The following is a 14,631-nucleotide window of genomic DNA, read 5'->3' on the forward strand; positions in this document are numbered from 1 at the left end:
CGATAATCACGACCTAACTCCATTGTTGTCGCAAACCATAAAGCTCAAAATCAGTTGAAGCAGACGATAATCACGACCTAACTCCATTGTTGTCGCAAACCATAAAGCTCAAAATCATGGTTGTAGGCGAAATCAGTTTTAAGGAGAAAAGTTGGGGGTTCAATTCATTCAAGCTTAAACCCGAGCCCTATGGAAGCCACACGAACGAAGCATGGGAAGATATCGAACTTTCCTTGTCTATGTCTACCATGCTCCAACACAGTTACCTCCCTCCCTCCATAGACAGAGACAGAGGTTATCTCCCTCCCTCCATAGACAGAGACAGAGGTTATCTCCCTCCCTCCAAGACAGAGACAGAGGTTATCTCCCTCCCTCCATAGACAGAGACAGAGGTTATCTCCCTCCCTCCATAGACAGAGACAGGGGTTATCTCCCTCCCTCCAAAAACCCGGCTACATTTTGGGATCAACTGAAACAGAGGTTCAACATCTTATGAAAAGTAATGGAAACAATAAAATCAAGGGATGTTCTTGGTTTTATGATTATAACATCTTACTTCATCACCTTCTTTTCTGCAGTTTCACGTTCATAGCATTCACCAACTTCTCAGTCTTTGCCTCAACCATCATTCCCTTCAGTGTCATCTCCCTATAATAACGCAACCCCTCTTCTTTTCTTCCCTTCTCGTACAAACCGTGTATCATAATCGTGTAAGACCGACGGTCCGGTCCCAACCCCATCTCTTCCATTTCATTCCAAGTACACTTAACCCTTTCCTCAATATCCCACTCCATGTACAATCGCAATATCAGATTGTAAGTGTCACTGCTCATCTTGCATCCACTCCTCTCCATCCTTTCCACGAGGATCGGAACTTCCTCCGGTTCCCTTACCGACGCAAGTAAGTAGCTAAACGTCACAGAATTCGGCCAACAACTTCTATTTCTCTCCTCCATTTCATCTAAAAGCTCATTAACCTTCTCCATCCTCCTAATCTTACAGAGGTGTTTGATGAGAGTGTTGTAAGTTGCTACATTTGAGGCACACCCTCTCTCGTTCATTTCCTTGAAGATCTCTAGAGCTTCAGCAATCCTCTTCTTGAAACAAAGTGCATCAATGATGCAATTGCAGATTACAACATCGGGTTTTAAGCCCTTCTCCCACATGGCTCTATACAACTTCAAAGCCGTCCCTAACTTTCCCTTCTTTGTCAATGAGTTTATCAAAGTCCCATAAGTGTATATATCAGGCTCCCACTTCGATTCAATTATCTCCCTCCAAAACCTCTTGGCTTCATGAACATTTCCCAACACACACCACCCATTAAGAACAATATTACTCGTCTTAATATCAGGAAAAAACTCATGCTTCTTGGAGTGGAACAGGGTCTCTGCAACTTCTACATGTTTGTATCTACATAACCACATCAAAAGTGACTGAAACGCTATCAAATTCATCTCAAGACCAAGTTCTTGCCTTCTGTGGAAGATGTCAATTGCTTCCTCCACCTTATGAGCTGCAGCATATCTATTAAGAAGAACTAAATATGTTTCCTCATTAACAAGTTTTTTTCTCTTAGACATTTCTACAAACACCTTGTCTACTTCATCGAAGCGTCTGGATTTCCCAAGAATATCAAGAATCTCATTGTAAATAACAGAACCAGGGGAGTACTCACCTTCTCCATTACCTCTTTTCGTAACCCAATTGAAGAAATCGAAGGCGGGTTTCCAATCCGATCGATGCCTTCGCAACACTTGTAGAACAAAATCATCGGTTAAGACGAGGCTGCATCGATTAAGAGCCGTCTCGATCTCCTCCACTGGTTTGTGTCTTCTAAATTTGAGGACGTTTTGGACATAAACAGCAGATTGGCCATAAACGTTGATGGAATCATCTGAGACAGCAACTGGGTTTGAAACTTTAGTCGTTTCATGACAGTTTGTAGTCGTTCCGTAGGTTTGGGTAGGATGAATATGATCGGAGAAGCCGAAGAAGGGCCTGTATGAAATGGGAGTGTGAGGAAGAACACCTTTTATGAGGTATGCTTGGAACCCTAATTTGAATTTTGCGTGGATATCTTCCGCCGCATTGTTCCTCAACCATAGGAATTTGAACCTCATATCGAGCCCTTCGATCACAAATGGGAAATGGGGTTCTTTCATGACGGAAGTCTAGATTATAGATTATAAAATTACTTCTTAATTTTGTTAATTGGTCTAATCAAACATCCATGTTTCAAAATTGTAACACCTTTTTCAACCTCGACCCTTTCAAAATTATTGGAGACAAAATTATATCATGATCTTTAACAACATGAACGTGGCCACGATGACTAGAATACTCGCAACTTTAGTTCAATATCTTTTACTCCAATAGTAATTTTAAATTTATGATATGCCGATGGTAATATCTTAATTTTTAAGAGAATAGTAGTATTTTTTTTTATTATAATTTAGGCCTTAGAAAAATAAAATGTACCAAATTTAATGCAAGTATGTCTCTCTTACTATCCCTCTTAATGCATATACTCTACAATTTTTGTGGAGGAACCGAGTTGATTGAGTTTTCTACAAAAATATATGAAAATGTAAAGAAATCGAAAAACTAAATAGGGAGGAGACACATGTCATGCAGCGAGTGCCTTACACACGTGTTATTAGTCTTGGGATTCTGACTGCGAAGGAGACCCGCGTCATGTAGCAATTGGCGGAGCGCGACTCAATGTTCGACACGTAGCATGCTTCAGGTGGTGCAATGTGGCTAAATATGGTGGTGACCATCACTCAAATTCGACCCACACTTGAGAATCGTCCCACGGTCTAATCCAAACCTATGCCATCGACCTAAATCGCACAAATTGATTCAACTTGAGAAACGAGACCCATGAGTATACCCCACCGTGCACGTAAGGGACCTTCCACACATGTAAGTCCTTTTGATTCACTTAACCTCCGTTCGACTATATTTCACCCATATTTTGATATTGGCCTTAATTTTACGTGATCGATGACCTATCAATGAATTTTCAAAAAAAATTTTGCCTCAAAAAAAAAATAAAAATAAAAAAGCTTGAGCATGTTAGCTTAGGTGGATAGAATATGCATGTATAGGACTACAAAAAGGACAATTTTGGATAAGAATGCATGGTAAGTACAATATAAAAAATTATCAAATTGCCCCCTCGAATGAGATTTGAGATTAATATAGTTTTAGATGATTTCTGTTGTGCTAGAAAGAAAGGCTATTTTGATATGTGCTTGAGGATAATGATGAATGTTATCTCCCGGTTGAATTTGTTTGTTTGTTTGTTTGATTACATGAATGCTTAGTTTATCTTTTAGTTATTTTTTATTGATAGGATCTCTCCCTAATAAACTTGCAGAGCGTGTACTAATGTAAACTCTACTCTAGGGGATTAATAGGATAATCTTCCTAACAAAACATGCACAAGAGAATCAAGTTGAGACTATGGCACAAGAGCTGAAGTGGTTTCGAGCCAACCCAAGTCAGAACATTTTTAGTACACCCAGCACCATAGAATCGTGAACGGAGTCAAAAGTTTGACCTACGTGTACCCAGAGTATGTATAAGCCAAGGAATTAGCCCTAAATGTCTTATAAACAATAGTTGAGAACCAAACCGTCTAGACACCCTAGAAACCTAGTAAATCTCCACGACACCTAAGAAAAAGTTACAAGGACATATGACACCTCTAGAGTGTGAACGAATCATTGTAACGAGTCACTATTGTGTGTAGAATAAACCCACCTTAAGAGGGAACAAGGAACTACGTAAACAATTGACTAGCAGAGTCGTTATTGTGTGTCGGAAATAACCTGACCAATGATATATTAATGTATTATAATATATTTGTCTTGCCATATTAAAATTAAGGACATATTTTTTAACACCCTGAATTTGAGAATGCTGTTAAATCCTTTGAACACAAAAGTCATAAAAATAGCAAATTTGTCTGGATGCTCTCTAAAATTCAAACTTGGAGGGGTTGTAGCTGTTATTTGTTGTGTTCTTGTCATGTTTTTTCTAATGTCGGATCCCATGTTCCTTTGTTTTTCCGAAAGCTCCAATGGTTTCTTCTATTTTATGTGTTATTATGTTCTTGGCGTTTCAAATATTCACCGATGCAAGACCCTAAGCGTCCATTCATGAGTTGCATTGGAGTTGTCAAAAACAAGAAAAAGTTGATGAATTTCTTGCCATGCTTCATATCAGAGGAGAGATTCAATAGGAAATGTTTGGAAAAGAGCATCAAGGAGTATTATGAGACTAAAACTTTAGCCTCACTTGCTATCATTTCCCTCAAGTCTGGTACCTTCTCTCCCCCTTCTTACCACTTCATTCGTGTTCGGGTTTGAATTTCCTTACTCGAAAATTGTATTTGAACATATTCAAATGTTATCTCGTAATGTCCTTCTCATTCAAATTTGGAATTTGTTTAAACGAAGGGAAAGATTTATGGTGTATAACTAATGTTTGTTTGAACCCTTATGTTTAAAGTAATCATTGTTCCGAATAATTGTTAATTGATAACAGATTCATGCCTCAAACTTTGGTTATTTCAATAGAATCCTAAAGTTTATGAATCTTTAAAGGCAAAGTTGTCACAAAGAATTATGGATAAAAATCCTTAAATGCCAAACGAGTATGGAGTACGAGTCGTGATGAGGTTCTATCGAATGTGCTGTCCTCCAAAAAGAAAAGCTAGTATAGACTGTCGCAAAAAAAAAAAAGTAAAATTTTCACCACAGGTGGGACCTACCTTTAAATTTAAAGGCACAAGTACCAGAATTACTCCCAAGAGATTAATCCAACAAGGCAGATGAGCTATATTAGCACGTGCTATAGACGTAAGAGGAAAAGAAAAGATCCTAGAAAACGTACCAATAGTAAATGAGTTCCCGGATGTATTTCCAAAGAGATGTCAAGGATAACTAATATGCACCTAGACGCCTTAAAAAATAGTAAACAGAAGTTTGCTTTAAAGAATAGAAGCTAACCCAGATAGGTAAATGACTCATTTAAGAGGAGACAATAATACGTTATTCAAGCGGAGGATTGTTAAGAATGCAATCGAAGGACCCATAGTGACAAAAATCTCGACGATATAAGATTTTTTTTTTAGGTAAACTCATAAGCAATGTTCATAATGTTTTGTGGTAAACTTGTAGAGAACAATAAGCGAAGGTACACAACAAAGGAGACAAAGAAGAAAGGCAAAGAGAAAAGCAAAGCGAAAAGCTTCGTACAAACTTTCACATTTCGTCAGCTATGCGTGGCCACAAATAACTTCAGCCACCACAATCTCTTAGGGGAAGGTGGCTTTGGAAGAGTTTACAAAGGCCTCATTGACACCACAAGACAAGTACCCATCAATCCTTACTTTCCTTTGCAAATTCTATTAATTCATGAGTGTTCTATTGATTATTCCTCTTCCTTAGGTGGCTGTGAAGCAACTTGATCCAAATGGGTATCAAGGCAATAGAGAATTCCTTGTGGAGGTTCTAATGCTAAGCCTTCTTCGCCATCCCAACCTTGTCAATTTGGTTGGGTATTGCGTTGATGCATATCAAAGGATTTTGGTGTACGAGTACATGCCTAAGGGTTCCTTGGAGGATCATCTTCTTGGTATAGCTTCAGATAAGGGAGCTCTAGATTGGAAGACAAGGATGAAAATTGTGGAAGGAGTAGCTAAAGGGCTTGAATATTTACATGAAACGAATCCTCCCGTGATATTTCGAGACTTCAAAGCTTCGAATATATTGCTCGATGAGGAATTCAATCCAAAACTCTCGGATTTTGGACTTGCAAAGCTAGGTCCCATGGGTGATAAATCTCATGTTTCCACTCGAGTGATGGGAACCTATGGCTATTGTGCTCCTGAATATGCACTTACTGGACAATTGACTACCAAATCTGATGTCTATAGCTTTGGTGTCGTGTTCTTGGAGATCATCTCTGGGAGAAGAGTTATTGACAACACGAAACCAAGAGCGGAAAAGAATTTGCTTGCATGGGTTTGTTTTCTTTTTCTATTCACTGCATTCATTTTATCTAAACTGGTTGGGAGGGAGTCCCACGTTGGCTAATTTAGGGAATGATCATGGATTTATAAGGAAGGAATATATCTCCATTGGTATGAGGCCTTTTGGGGAAGCCCAAAGCAAATCCATGAGAGTTAATGCTCAAAGTGGAGAATATCATACCAGTTAGCCTCGAAGGTATAGTCAAAAGTGACTCATGTGTCGAACAAAGGATGTACTTTGTTCGAGGGCTCCAAAGAAAGGAGTCGAGTCTTGATTAAGGGGGAGGACCTTCGAGGACGGACTATATAGACCTCAAGGGAAACTCTATGGTGTACTTTGTTCGAGGGGAGGATTGACTCATGTGTCGAACAAAGGATGTACTTTGTTCGAGGGCTCCAAAGAAAAGAGTCGAGTCTTGATTAAGGGGGAGGACCTTCGAGGACGGACTATATAGACCTCAAGGGAAACTCTATGGTATACTTTGTTCGAGGGGAGGATTGTTGAGGATTGTTTGAAGGGAGTCCCACATAGACTAATTTAGGAAACGATCATAGATTTATAAGAAAAGAATACACGTGCATTGATATGAGGGCTTATGCTCAAAGTAGACAATATCATACCATTGTGGAGAGTCGTTCCTAACAATTCCTAAGCTCGATTATTACTTGATTACAGGCACAACCACTCCTCAAAGATAAAAGGAAATTTATTCTAGTAGCGGATCCAAATCTAAATGGAAAATTTTCAGTGAAGGCTTTGTATCAAGCTTTGGCGGTGGTGTCTATGTGTTTACAAGAAGATGCAAGTTCTCGGCCATTGATTAGCGATGTGGTCATGGCTCTACAATATTTAGCTATAAACAATGATGTCGATGTCGATGTCGATGTAGACAACGAATCGAATTCGGGGTCGAGATGGGGATTAAGTTCAAATGGAGGCTCAACTACTCCTAATAGAAGTAGTTTTAACGATGATAAAAGGAGTGTTGATGTTGTAGGTGATGGGAGGTGATTTTTAAAATGAGGAAACAAGAACACAAGGCATGGCCCTTTTCCTTTTTCCTTCATTGTTTTTTATAATATCATGGCCCAATGTTTTAGGCTTCAAAACCCGTACGACGACCCAGATGTAAAAATATTGTAAATTTAAATGAAAACAAAGACAAAAAAAAAACATTTGATATCCTTATGTTATCTACTCATGTAGTCTCTTGTCCCCTCTCTTCTACATGCAATAGTAGTATCTCCCGTTATCTACTTATGTAGTCTCTCATCCACTCTCAAGATGGTTTTGTTCTATACATGGTAGCAGTTCCTTTTGTTATCTACTTATGTAGTCTGTCGTCCCTCTCAAAGCGGGCTTGTTCTACACATAGTAGTAGTTCCTCTTATTATCTAGTTATGTAGTTTCTCGTCCCTTTTCAAGGTGAGCCGCTCCTCTTGTCGCCTACTCATGTAGTCCATCGTCCTCTCTCAAGGCAGGTTTATGGGTTGTGACCCATTTCTACGCATAATAGTGGTTACTCATGTTCTCTATTTATGTACTCTCGTGTCTCCTCTTAAGGTGGGTTTACATCAACACATAGTAGCAATTTCTCATGTTGCCCACTCATATACTCCCTCGTCCCCTCTCAAGACGGGTTTAAGGACTTTGACCCCTTTCCACATATAGTAACGATTCCTTAAATTAATACCGTTCATGTTGCTAGCAGTCTCGTAAGTTCTCTTAAAATTTCTTGAGCATCATAGAGGTTTACTAGGTTGTTAGGGCATTTAAATGGCTTAAATCTCTTTTAATATTTCCAGGACATTTGGAGTTCGCTTCTCAAGGCTAAATCCACTTTTGGATGCACTCGAGTCTAGGCCCCTGATAGCCGCTCACGATCCTAGTATGCCGGTCTACTAAAAACGTTCTAACCTAGGTCAACGTGAATATCGTTCTAGCTCTAATTCTCTAACCTTAACTTGGTTCATGCCTGCTTAGCCATGAAAATCATGACCTAAAAGTACAAGCAAGTTCAACATGGAGATAACATATATCAATCACTAAGAATACACATTACAATATCTCACCCTCCTTTCTAAAGCGTTAAAATAGATATGCAACTCAATTTCTCATTCAAATTACTCCTTCTAAGTCCTAAGCATGCATATTCTAACCACCTAAGGCAAGATGACTTCCTCCAAGATGACCCTCGGTAACTGTTTTCTAATTTTTAACCATTTTTAACTATTTTATATTACTTTTTTCCAACTACGATCCTTCCTTTATTGATCGGATCTATGCAACCGAGAAGAAATCAATGGGTATTCTGAAAAATGACTGATTATTGATACTATGTGAAGGGAAAGTTCCTGCAGTAATTTTGAAATCACAACTTAATATGAAATTGTATGAAATCCAAAACCTAACTAAATGTCTATGATTAGATTATGTTATTATGTTATTATGTATATCCCTATTGAAGATATAATTAATACAATATATGTTTAATTATTATATGTTTGGAATTTATGTCCTTAACTATTATAATTAATTATTTATTTTTTAATAATAATTTTGACTATTCTATCCTAATAATAATCTTGGGTATTTTATTCTTATAATGCTGGGGTATTTTATCTTAATAACACGGTTGATACGGCCTACTTTTGTTACAAATGATTAGATCCAAATCGTTCATGTGAAGATATGTGAGTTGGAGACATACCCAATAGAGAGTTGAAAGAAACGAACGATTCAATTGTAATTACGAACAACTCGTGAATCATCAACTTGCTTCTAATGATTATATCAACAAACACAACTTGTTCTATAATGTAAAGAGTGCAACTCTAGGTCTATAGTGGAGTGACCCATAGTTAATGAATGAAAATTAATTGGTCAAAAGTTTAATTAATTAATTTTGAACAATTGGAGCTTATAATTGGTAGATCCGTACCATCCCTTGAGTAAATATAATAGTTGATGAAAGATTCTACAAAGATTATAAATAGGTGAGTAAAAAAAAGAAAAACTTACTTTTCACCTTATTAGAGTTTTTTATGTGTGACTTGTGGGTGCGGTCAGTGGATCTCTAATCAGTGGATCTCTAATCACTCCCTAGTCATGATCTTGAGAGCAAGAGACTACATAGGCATATGACCATTAGCAGGCATGAGGATTGCTCCCTCCTTTATGATTTTTACGTTATGGGGGCCTACCAGGGAGCTAACAACTAAATCCTGCTAGAAAATCTAATAATAATGTCCAACTATGGGTTGGAACCTTTGAGAAGGTTGTGCCTTAAATACCTATGATATGTAGGTTGATGATTACGATAGGGACTAGTTTACTAATCAAGATGCCTTAAAACTCAAAGATAGAACCGATGAGATGGTAAGCTTAGATGAGTTGAACTCCAAAAATTAATAGCCCGTTAAGCAAAGAGATTTGATGGCTTCCACAACATTACCCTAAGTTGAGGTAGGATAAACCAAGTTAGCCTAGGGGATAGCTTAGAAGAGCCTATGACTTAGGGATGAGATAAGAAACCCAAACGATCGCGTGACCGAGTGAGATAATATTTAAGAACAAACTAAGAATCTACAAACAAGCTACTTACAAAGTATTTTTATACTTGTACATGTTATTTTATCCTTTTCAGATGAAGGTTGTGCGGCATAGTTGAGGTGAGGGCATGCAAAGGTGCAGGGCGGTGAGGGTCGAGATAGATCCGTGTCTTGCCTTTTTTAGATTTTATGTTTTCTATGAACTTAGTTGTTTTAGCATTTGCTCATTTTGTCATTGTGGTTTTGTAAACTGTGTCCCCGACATGTTTGGAACGATTTGATGTACTATTTAAGCTATTCCAAATTAAATGTCTGCACTATTTAAATGTTTTAAATTTTTCTAGCTTTTAAATAATTTACGTCAATTAGTGATGGTGCATGACTTGAGCCTCTCGAAAAGTGAGTTGTTACAAGTTGGGAGCGAATGAAGGCGCGTGAAGATGCATGAAGTATAGTTGTTTTCTCCCATTTGACCTCCATTTATCCGTTTTTCAATTTGATTTCAACAGTATTGATGTTTTCTCCTACTTTAGGGTTGACTTGCTAAATTCAAAGGACATTGAATGAAGTTCGGGGCTAAATTTGTACAAAAATGAATGCCGACGACACGTGTAAGTAGCATTTCAGTTCAACCCATTTAATTTCTGTTTAAAGGATAAACATACTATAAGTTGTTATTAGACAATGTCTAATATTTACACGAGATTGATTTAAGCGATTAAGTTAAGACTAATTGAATATGTCAAATGTAAGAAGGTATTTTATGAGTTAATTGGGCCACAAGAAGTAGTGCAATATTTTTATACAAAATTTGCTTGTAAAGCCAACTAAATAACACGGTAGTAAATCGTGCATACAATAGGGTATTATTGTGCTATATTTTGTCTCGGGTATGTCTTATATTTGTATGATTGCTTTCATAAGTGATGGAGTCAAGTTTCATCCTGTAAGACATATGTGCACTTAATAGTGCCTTACGTGTACTATGAGGATGTAAATATGGATCTCGAACTACTTATTAATCATGATATTATTAGAGTAGGACAAGGACCACATAGCATTGACAGATGTGTGACAAATGTGAGGGACACTCCCTCGTGTGCCATCTTCGTATTGTGAGATTCTTAGGGTTAGTCCGCCTATCCTAGTAGTTTATTTGCTATAGAGGACGGACGAATTCCATGATGTGTAGTACTTATAACACAGACATTCAAACTATCCGTAAGTTTAGCAACATCTCAGTCTTGTTAACGAGTCTTAAGAGATTAGCAATATAGTAGGACCCTTGTCAGGGTTAGACATTGAACCGTTTGAAGTTTGTAAAACCCAAACATAGGTCTAAGTAAGCCTAAGACCTAGTTTATTGCAATTGGAAATGGTTGAAACTTAAACGGTTAAAGATATGCTTATTTGTGAACCCACAGACACACTATTTACTGAATATTTTAATACTCATTCATGTTACGATTATGTTTTAGATAGCATATGAGCTGCATGACCAAGGCGACAGACAAGAGAGAGTTGTAAGGCCTTGGTGTGTTGCTGTTGTAAAATGTTGTCCCGGACATTTTTTTTTTAACTTTTTATTGTATATTCTATGAATTTGTTTTAAGAAATGCACGTTTTTACTTTACCAACTTATGCATACTATTTAGAATTTTTTTGTCAATAGTGACCGTCTACAACTCAACGAGCTCAAAATACCGAGTCGTTGCAAAATTCTTAGATGTCAACATTTTTACCCAAAAAAAAAAAAGGAGAAAAAAAAAAACTAGGCATATTCCCAAAAATGTTATCGTAAAAACTGTCCCTTGAAATGGAATCAGGTGGAAAGAAGAGAAGGAGAAGGATAAAACGGAGAGGACATCAGAAGTCGCGTAGGTGTCGTTTGGTTGTTCTTCCGATTTTTGAATTTCAGCTTCCTTTTCTCTAAGACTCGCCACGAACCTCCTCCTTGAATTTATTCTCCTTCTTTTCCCTTTGCTAATCGGATGAAAAGGTACTCTAAATTCCGAATCTAAAATTCTAATATCCGCTCCCCTTTTCGCTCATCATCACCCCCTTTTGATTCTTTTCTTTCCATTTTATTTCTCTACTTCGATTCATTACGTTATTGATTCATTCAGCATATCTCCCATTACCCAGGGTGCGAAACTAGCTCACAGGGTCAAATTTTGCGCTATTTGAATCCGAGGTTTATAACTCTCATTGGCTGATTCATTCATTCACTCATTTCGTATCCATGTCGCTCCGTAGACGGACTTTGCTTAAGGTTATCGTTCTCGGTGATAGCGGGTATGTGCAATCATCACCTATGGTTCCTCTGCTGCTTACTTGTTTTATTTTGGATTTCGATTTGAATGGTGTTTGATTTTGATTTCAGGGTTGGTAAGACGTCGTTGATGAATCAGTATCCTTCGAAAATTTTGTTGATAATGGTATTGATCTGAGTTTTGAGCATTTATTTTCGATCCTGGAATTTATGTTTCACTTCCTCTTATTTTGCCATTCATTTCCTAATTGGGTACGCCCCTTGCTTCAGTTCATGTGGAATAATGAGATTAATCATCTTCTGTTGGTGAGAGATCTTTGAATAATTTGTGTTTTCTTTGGTTTTAATTTTATTTGACCATTTGTTTCTATATTCTCCTGGGAATTAGTTCTAACACATAGCTTATTGAGATTTTGATCCGTTGGAAATTGATGTTGAGTTAGCATTACCGTTGAATTGGAATATGGGGCCTTAACTAGCCATTTAGATATGTGCATAAGAAGTTCAGTCAGCAATATAAAGCTACAATTGGTGCTGATTTTGTCACCAAGGAACTTCAAATTGATGACAGGCTTGTCACACTACAAGTACGTTCTACTTCATAAAATCATTGCCTTTCAATATCGTGGAGGTTGTGTTCACTCTGGCATGATTTTGTTGTCATGTTTATGCTAAATCTTAACATTTGCATTGCTAGATATGGGACACGGCCGGACAAGAGAGGTTTCAAAGTCTTGGAGTTGCATTCTATAGAGGGGCAGATTGCTGTGTTCTAGTCTATGATGTTAACGTGATGAAGTCATTCGACACACTTGACAATTGGCATGATGAGTTTCTCAGACAGGTGAATCAATTCTGTTCCTTAAATTTTCTCGATTTTGAGCTTGGTTATTACTGCTCTGTTACTAGGAAGTTTTATTATGGTTTGGGGTTGTTGTTTTAGTTCGATTTTTAAGATCTATATACTTCGTATGGTTTGGGGTTGTTGTTTTAGGTCTTAATTTAAATAGCTAATGTACAACCTTTGCTCCTTCAAGCTTTTTCCAAACACCTTTAGAGGTCTTCGTGTATTATAAACCGTGCTACTACCTTAAGTCGAGGAACAACCACCTCGGAAGCCATTTGTGCCTGGCTTGTAAATATTGTTTTGGCCTTTGAATGAGTGGCATTCTTCATTCTGGTGTGTACCCGTTTCTTTACCTTTGCAAGGCTATACCCTGCCTCTTCATTTTCTTCTTCTCATTGTCAAAGTATGGTTTTAATTGGATTACACTGCAATGCATGGTGTCGCTGAGATAATCATTGATGCTTCTTAGGTTCGTGATGATAGCGTAATTAGATAAAGATTAAAGGACAATGATGTCTGGAAGCAGATTTTTACTCGCAAAAAACACTGAAGGCATATATGATCCATTAGAGAATTAAAAGAAAGATACTAGTACATACATGCGCTCGTAGCTCTCCATGTATGCTTAGGCTGTGCGAGTTTGAGTGTGTTTATTTGTACTGATCTTTTTGTTTATTTGGAGTCTTAATTAGTATTTTGTCTTTCAGGCAAACCCATCTGACCCCAGGACGTTCCCATTCATATTACTCGGAAATAAGATCGACATTGATGGTGGGAATAGTCGAGTGGTAAGCTATAAGGACGTCTGAACCTGTCACTTCTGAGATGTGTATTTTGTTTTTATGTTGATCTGATTATTATTACTGTAGGTCTCTGAGAAGAAAGCTAGGGAATGGTGTGCTTCAAAAGATAATATTCCTTACTTCGAGACATCGGCTAAAGAAGACTACAACGTTGACGCTGCTTTCTTATGCATTGCCAAGACTGCATTAGCCAACGAACACGAACAGGATATGTAAGTTTCTAAAACGTTAATTTTGTCGAAAGGATTTATTGCAATGTTATTAGGATTTTATGAGTTTCTAAAACATAGCATTACCTTGTTTTGTGTACGTATATATATATTTTTTTCTTCTGTTTCTTCATGCATCACTATATTTTTCTTCCATGTGACGTTATCTGAAAGAATCGAGCTAATACAACTGAATTTGGCGTTGTAGTTATTAAATATTCTATTCCATCGATTATTTCCATTTTTTTGCGATTAGAGTTGCAATGAAATCTGTGTTAGTGTTTTATTTTTGGTGGGTGTCCTTCCTTTGCCATACTTTTATGATGTTGCATATTCTATTTTTCATTACAAGACTTTGGACGAGACTGAAAAACACCAACGTCTTACTGATCATGAATGTAATTGCAGATATTTTCAAGGAATCCCCGAAACCATTGTGGAGACCGAGCAAAGGAGTGGCTGTGCATGCTGAATTTAGGAACTGAGAGACTCGGGAGCTCTCGTTCCCGGCCTTTTGGTTCGAATTCTTACACAATTTTTCTGGCATTGTGATTCATAGCTAATCTTTTGATTGCAGACCACCACCCTCTGTTCCATAACCTAACCAGAGAGACTTGAATTTCATGTTATTTTTTTGTTGAAGAAATTAGCTTTCTTTTTGGTTAGGTAAGAACTTCGGGGAACTCTGAGTTTGTAGGATCCATTATTTCAAGGATCCTCACCAATTCAGTGTTCCTGAGTTAATAGTTCCTTTTTTGTTTCTTTCTTGGGGTTGAGAAGAACACAATGGTGATTATCTCATGTTCAGCTCGTTTCTTTGATGTATTTTATTCTTAATTCTCTTGTGGCTTCCTCTCCCATTTGAACTCTTTTTAAGAAACTGAGAAACGGAAATGAATTTG

The 14,631-nt window shown here is 37.5% G+C and overlaps 3 protein-coding genes across 6 annotated transcripts; 2 read left to right on the forward strand and 1 right to left on the reverse strand.

The window, feature by feature from the left end:
- Window positions 1-447: 447 nt before the first annotated feature.
- Window positions 448-2,167, reverse strand: LOC111438430 (putative pentatricopeptide repeat-containing protein At3g15200). 2 transcript variants are annotated; one of them, XM_023076352.1, is made up of 2 exons: window positions 565-2,167; window positions 448-469 (listed from the first exon to the last, which is right to left on the reverse strand). In XM_023076352.1, the coding sequence occupies exons 1-2, from the start codon at window positions 2,163-2,165 to the stop codon at window positions 466-468; spliced, it is 1,605 nt and encodes a 534-aa protein (XP_022932120.1). In that variant the 5' UTR covers window positions 2,166-2,167; the 3' UTR covers window positions 448-465. The 2 variants fall into 2 exon arrangements, with proteins under 2 accessions (XP_022932120.1, XP_022932119.1); XM_023076351.1 differs by having other exon boundaries at window positions 452-469; window positions 557-2,167.
- A 2,041-nt stretch (window positions 2,168-4,208) lies between these two features.
- LOC111438412 (probable serine/threonine-protein kinase PBL23) lies at window positions 4,209-7,058 on the forward strand. The gene is made up of 4 exons (XM_023076321.1): window positions 4,209-4,332; window positions 5,193-5,386; window positions 5,463-6,038; window positions 6,723-7,058. The coding sequence occupies exons 1-4, from the start codon at window positions 4,209-4,211 to the stop codon at window positions 7,056-7,058; spliced, it is 1,230 nt and encodes a 409-aa protein (XP_022932089.1).
- A 4,366-nt stretch (window positions 7,059-11,424) lies between these two features.
- Window positions 11,425-14,578, forward strand: LOC111438399 (ras-related protein Rab7). 3 transcript variants are annotated; one of them, XM_023076307.1, is made up of 8 exons: window positions 11,425-11,597; window positions 11,744-11,893; window positions 11,982-12,008; window positions 12,358-12,457; window positions 12,568-12,714; window positions 13,425-13,505; window positions 13,587-13,732; window positions 14,135-14,578. In XM_023076307.1, the coding sequence occupies exons 2-8, from the start codon at window positions 11,841-11,843 to the stop codon at window positions 14,199-14,201; spliced, it is 621 nt and encodes a 206-aa protein (XP_022932075.1). In that variant the 5' UTR covers window positions 11,425-11,597; window positions 11,744-11,840; the 3' UTR covers window positions 14,202-14,578. The 3 variants fall into 3 exon arrangements, with proteins under 3 accessions (XP_022932075.1, XP_022932077.1, XP_022932076.1); XM_023076309.1 differs by having other exon boundaries at window positions 11,426-11,597; window positions 14,138-14,578; XM_023076308.1 differs by lacking the exon at window positions 11,425-11,597 and having other exon boundaries at window positions 11,605-11,893.
- The last annotated feature ends 53 nt before the right edge of the window (window positions 14,579-14,631 follow it).

The sequence above is a fragment of the Cucurbita moschata genome, unplaced genomic scaffold (genome assembly GCF_002738365.1).
Source record: "Cucurbita moschata cultivar Rifu unplaced genomic scaffold, Cmos_1.0 Cmo_Scf00074, whole genome shotgun sequence".
NCBI lineage: Eukaryota > Viridiplantae > Streptophyta > Magnoliopsida > Cucurbitales > Cucurbitaceae > Cucurbita > Cucurbita moschata.

Coding starts and splice junctions, on each gene's coding strand:
- LOC111438412 (XM_023076321.1), top strand. CDS start 4,209: ATGAATTTCTTGCCATGCTTCATATCAGAGGAGAGATTCAATAGGAAA. Junction 4,333..5,192: donor TATCATTTCCCTCAAGTCTG/GTACCTTCTCTC, acceptor GTAAACTTGTAG/AGAACAATAAGCGAAGGTAC. Junction 5,387..5,462: donor TCATTGACACCACAAGACAA/GTACCCATCAAT, acceptor CCTCTTCCTTAG/GTGGCTGTGAAGCAACTTGA.
- LOC111438430 (XM_023076352.1), bottom strand. CDS start 2,165: ATGAAAGAACCCCATTTCCCATTTGTGATCGAAGGGCTCGATATGAGG.
- LOC111438399 (XM_023076307.1), top strand. CDS start 11,841: ATGTCGCTCCGTAGACGGACTTTGCTTAAGGTTATCGTTCTCGGTGAT. Junction 12,458..12,567: donor ACAGGCTTGTCACACTACAA/GTACGTTCTACT, acceptor TTGCATTGCTAG/ATATGGGACACGGCCGGACA. Junction 12,715..13,424: donor ATGATGAGTTTCTCAGACAG/GTGAATCAATTC, acceptor TTTGTCTTTCAG/GCAAACCCATCTGACCCCAG.